Here is a 5,177-nt window from a genome sequence, read left to right as displayed (position 1 = left end):
ATGCATTTTATAATAGACTTTATTTTTTGGAGCAGTTTTATTATTTTTTATTTTTATTCATTTATTTATTTATTTTTGCAAGAGAACATTTATTTGGTAAAATTACAGAGGTGGAAGAAGTAGTTCCTAGAAGAACTGGGCTTAGGAAACAAGTTACAGAGGCAAAGAAAGGGCCCTTAGAGCTTGGAGTAAGGAGGCTAATGGGAAAGCATGGGGGGGGGGGGCACAGGGAAAGGCACAGAGCTCTCCTGGGCTCCCTGACCCCGCACAGAAGCACAGTCTTCCCCGCGACCAATACCTTTCACCACACTGGGACATTTGTTACAAGTGATGACATGACACCTCATTATCACCCACAGTCCACACATTTTTATTTTATTTTAAGGGCCTAATTTTACTCGCTTAGCAAGGAAGAGTGCTGAGGTGAGAATATAGGTTTCCTTATCAAAAGCCCATGAGCGGAATCAAAACCCCAAGTATTTACAGCCAGACCACCTTCACATCACATCTCAGAGAAGGGCCCTAGCTCCGCCTTTCCCAGCAGAAGCTGCGGATTCTTTCCCATGAGAACGATTGCGCCTCTCCAGCCCTTCTGCCCACACACAGCATCAACAATATTTCCACACTCTCTCCTTGTTATAGTTCTGGGTCAGCGAGCACCATTTTTTCCCAAATGCTTCCGAATCCTCGGTACATTCCCAGTAGATCATATGTTTGAACCAGAAGGGAAATATACATTTTGCGAGGTCTACAGAGAAGAAAGAAGCCATGGGAATAAGAAAGCTTTCTTTTTTGTGTTTCCTCTTCAGCCTCACACACACACACACACACACACACACACACACACACACACACACGCACACACGCACACACACGTTTCCCACTCTGTTCTATTCCACCAAAAACATACGGCATCAATACTGGTGGGGGACTGAGGTTCTGCTAAAAGATTTCTTTGAACAGGATTGAAGCACTCATCTATATCTTTGGTGTAATGTGGTTTTCATACCACCAGACACCTGCAAATGACTTATTTTCACAATCTAATTCACTGCACGACCCATTCTGAGAACCCTCTTGGGGATCTCGGCGAACCTCATCTCCAGCACCCAAGGTGACCACCTTGGGGTCTCCGGAGGCAGGACACTCACCTTCCTCAGAGCAGTACTTCCAATAGCCTTTGAAGCTATGGGTTAAGGAGCACCACTTGTGTTTTGCCTTCATCTTGACGCAGTCATAGAACACCCCGTCTTTGTAGCGGAAGGGAAAGAAACATTTGCCACCTAGACAGAACAAAAATTCTGGGAGGATTAGTTGAGATGTTACAAAGTTCCTTTCCCCCCAAGGACGCTGCTGCTCTGAATTCAGACCCGCTGCCTGTGGTTCCAGAGCGCTGTGGACGTTAGGGGAGCTGTTGGGTCTCCACCAATAAAGGTTTTGTGTTTTGTTTTTTTTAATATGTTTTTATTGATTTTAGAGAGATAGGAAAAGAGAGGGAGAGGGAGAGAGAGAGAGACATCGATGTTAGAGAAACATTTGTCAGTTGCCTCCTGTATGCCCCCCACCGGGAATCAAATTGGCAACCTTTTGGCGCATGAGAAGACACTCCAGCCAACCGGGCCACACCGGGCAGGGCTATACACTTTTTAAATGTTTACCTTTATAATAGATGATTCTTGTCTTGCTTTAAAAGATCTCCTGGTCCTTAGAGCCTACCTACATTTCCTACATTTTCTTCTTAAATTAAATGATTTTATTTATTTTACATTTAAAATTGGATTAAAGAAGAACTTAATCCAGTTAAGAGAATTAAGATGCAAGAGGGGAATGCAGCTTAATTTTCTTCCAAGTAGCTATTAAATAATGATAAATCAATGATAAAAATAAACCACCCACACATTTAAACATCCATACATTTAAAACCATGATTAGATTCTAATACGACATCCTGGGATCCATTCTATGTGTTCTTCAAGTTTACTGAAAGGTAAGATAGATGGTGGTAAAATGAGCAGGGTCAGCAGCCATCATGCATCGGAAAATATTACTTATTATTATTATTTCACTCTTTCTAGGCTGATACCATGCTATTTTTTAAAATCCTCACCTGAGGGTATGTTTTTATTGATTTTAGAGAGAGGGAGGGAGAGAGAGAGAAATGTCGATGTGAGAGAGAAATATTCATTGGTTGTCTTCCGAATGTGCCCTGACCGGGGATCAAACCCAAAACCTAGCTATGGGCCCTGACTGGGAATCGAACCTGAAACCTTTTGGTTTATGTGTCAACGCTCCAACCAACTGAGCCACGAGGCCAGGTCTGATTCTATGCTATTTATATTACTATATTTATGGTTTGTTTAAATACCTGATAACACAAGTGCTTTTTTTTTAATCCTCACCTGAGGATATTTTTTCCATTGCTTTTCAGAGAGTGTGGAGGGGAGAGAGAGAGAAACATCAATGTGAGAGAGACACATCGATTGGTTGCCTCCCACATGCGCCCCAACTGGGGCCAGGGATGGAGCCTGCAACCGAGGCACATGCCATTGGCCAAAATCAAACCCAGGACCCTTCAGTCCGGGCCAACGCTCTAACCACCGAGCAAAACTGGCTAAGGCACAGCACTATCTTTATTTACGATTTTCTTAATTACTATTGGACATTATTTTCTATGAATTTTCACATTTCTCTATTAGATTGGTGGAAATGAAAGTGTACAGACATATAATGCCAGTTGGGATTGAACCTGATGATCCTTCGGTGCTCAGGCCAATGCTCTAACCACCGAGCACACTGACCAGGGCAATAGTAAAAGTTTTATGATCAACTTACCTTTCCTTTCCGGAAAGTAAGGCTCAATTTCTGAAAAATAAAATTTGAAGCTGACATTTATTTCACTCTTAGGTCTTCCAACCAAGAACATCCCATCTTTTAAAATTTGCTTTATGTTCTTCAGTATGATTTTATTTACTTCACATAAGTCTTGCACATTTCTTGCCGATTTAACTCCAAAGTGGTTTTCGTCAATGACGTAAAGTGAAATTTTCATCATTTTTCATCAATGTAAAGTTCTTACCAGCAAAGAGAAAAACTATGGATTTTGTATGTTTATCTTATATCCAGCCACATAGTCAGATTCTTTCATTAAAACTAGTCAGTCATCTTACTAGTGTTCCTAGGGATTTTTAAGTTTACAATCATAAAATAATCTTGTCTGTTATTTTCTATAGGTTTACGGATTATTTCCTTTTGCTAGAACCACCCCTCCCCCCAATAATGTTAACTAGTGCTGGTCAAAATAGACACCTCTGACCTCTGTACTTTCCTGGTTTTAGTTGGAATGGCATTCAGGTTAAGAATGTTCACTTTAGCATAGTTAATAATAGTACAAAACATAGAAACCAATCCAAAAATATTCATCACTAAAGGAATTTTTAAAACAAAATATAGCTTTATAACATTATACAGGAAAGATGAGATATAAATAGACATGGAAATTTCTGGACTTCAGCTGTAGGTGACAAAAGACATTTCCTATTTCATTATGTTCTATAAGACTACTTTTGCAAAAAGAAAAATCACATTTTAAAGTTGAAATATTTGATCACTCAAAAATATTAACAGTAAAATTTACACTAAAATTATGATTGCTCGTTTCCTTTTTCCTAAACTATTTTTAACATAAAATGTACTTTTTCTTATATACAAGGACATAAAATAGCAGTTTTTAATGAAAAATGCAATTCTTTTTTTCACTCGAATGATTTTTAATGTTGTCCCTTTCTTTTTTTAAAATTTATCTTTATTGTTGAAAGTATTATAGATGTCCCCTTTTCCCCCTCCATTGATCCCCTCCACCCTGCATCTACCCCACCCCCAGGCTGTCCCTGTATTATTGTCTGTATCCATGGGTTATGCATTTATGCAGAGAAGTATTTTTTTTTAATTTATCTTTATTGTTGAAAGTATTACAGATGTCGCATTTCCCCCCCCATTGATCCCCCATAAAAGTCCTTTGATTAATCTCTCCCCACCTACTCCCCTACGATTCTTACCAGGAAAAGAAGTATAGTATTCAATGCCTTCACATTTTATTGCAAACTATAAAAAGAAACTGTAATAAAAGAGTTTTGATCAACTCACCTATAGTTGAAAAATCTTCTGAAAGACACAATTTTAAACAAACATTTATTTCACTAGATTAAGCCTTTAAAATAAAATAAAAATAAAATATTTCACCAAATGATATTCTAGTAAGAATAGTAATATTTTTTAAAAATGTTTTTATTACTTTTTAGAGATAAGAGTAAGGGAGAGGGAGAGAGAGACATAAACATCAATAAGAGAAAAACATCGACTGGCTGCCTCCTGCACGCCCCCTACTGGAGACTGAGCCTGCAACCCGGCATGTGCCCAGGCCGGGAATTGAATCTTGACTCCAGGTTCATGGGTCAACGCTCAACCCCTGAGCAACTAAGACTCTTGACAGAGAAGTAATATGCAGAAAAATATGACACTGATATTTCAGAAGGCCAGGCACTAACACTGGAGACATTTAAGGACCATCTTAATTAGCTTCTTTCACTTCTATGTTCTTTTTAATGCACATACAGAAGTGAGATCCCATTTAAAAAAATTTTTGTCTACGTCAGAAAGTGTTCTTTTTCAGTAAGCATAAAATAAAACTTCTACTTGATAAGAAAGGCGTGACCATAGTTAACCCGAGAGCATCTTTTCTCTTTTTCTGTGTTTTTTTAAACCTTTACCAGTCCCCCCAAGTTTGATGTTATCTTTCAGCGCAAAGGCGGCCCCAGGAATACTTAATGTCCTATGAAAAATGTCTCTCACAGCCATGGGTGACCCTGGCCCAATCTTCCGTTCCCATTCGTTGAGCCCCCCCCTTCTTTAAAGCCTATTAGTGGGTCACGTCTGTTCACTGAAAAGACCTGAAAAATATAGAAAGCATCTTTTTCTGTCTCAGAGCGCCTGAAAGAAGCGTGGCCCTGCCCTCCGCGGCATCGCAGGCTTGATTGTGGGGGGCCCGAGCCCCGGCCCTGCCGCGGGCGCCTCACCTCTCCTGGCGACGGAAACGGCGGTGACCACGCCGAGGAGCCCGCAGGGCCAGGCCCGCAGGAGCCCCGCGCGCAGCCCCATGCTCCGGCTCCCCGGGACCTCAG

At 40.4% G+C, this 5,177-nt stretch overlaps 1 protein-coding gene across 1 annotated transcript; it reads right to left on the bottom strand.

The window, feature by feature from the left end:
* LOC308547886 (binder of sperm protein homolog 1-like) lies at positions 1-5,177 on the bottom strand. The gene is made up of 4 exons (XM_081118816.1): positions 5,073-5,177; positions 2,833-2,862; positions 1,152-1,283; positions 1-748 (listed from the first exon to the last, which is right to left on the bottom strand). The coding sequence occupies exons 1-4, from the start codon at positions 5,152-5,154 to the stop codon at positions 609-611; spliced, it is 384 nt and encodes a 127-aa protein (XP_080974942.1). The 5' UTR covers positions 5,155-5,177; the 3' UTR covers positions 1-608.

Source organism: Miniopterus schreibersii (genome assembly GCF_964146895.1).
Source record: "Miniopterus schreibersii genome assembly, chromosome: 18".
NCBI lineage: Eukaryota > Metazoa > Chordata > Mammalia > Chiroptera > Miniopteridae > Miniopterus > Miniopterus schreibersii.
Note: the sequence above shows the minus strand (reverse complement) of the source record. Positions and strands in the feature narration are given on the sequence as shown.

What these genes read in the sequence shown, in the direction of transcription:
- LOC308547886 (XM_081118816.1), bottom strand. Translation starts at nt 5,154, where the DNA reads ATGGGGCTGCGCGCGGGGCTCCTGCGGGCCTGGCCCTGCGGGCTCCTC. An exon ending in TTACTTTCCGGAAAGGAAAG is followed by an intron (nt 1,284 to 2,832) that starts GTAAGTTGATCA and finishes TGTTCTGTCTAG; the next exon opens with GTGGCAAATGTTTCTTTCCC. An exon ending in GAAGTACTGCTCTGAGGAAG is followed by an intron (nt 749 to 1,151) that starts GTGAGTGTCCTG and finishes TCTTCTCTGTAG; the next exon opens with ACCTCGCAAAATGTATATTT.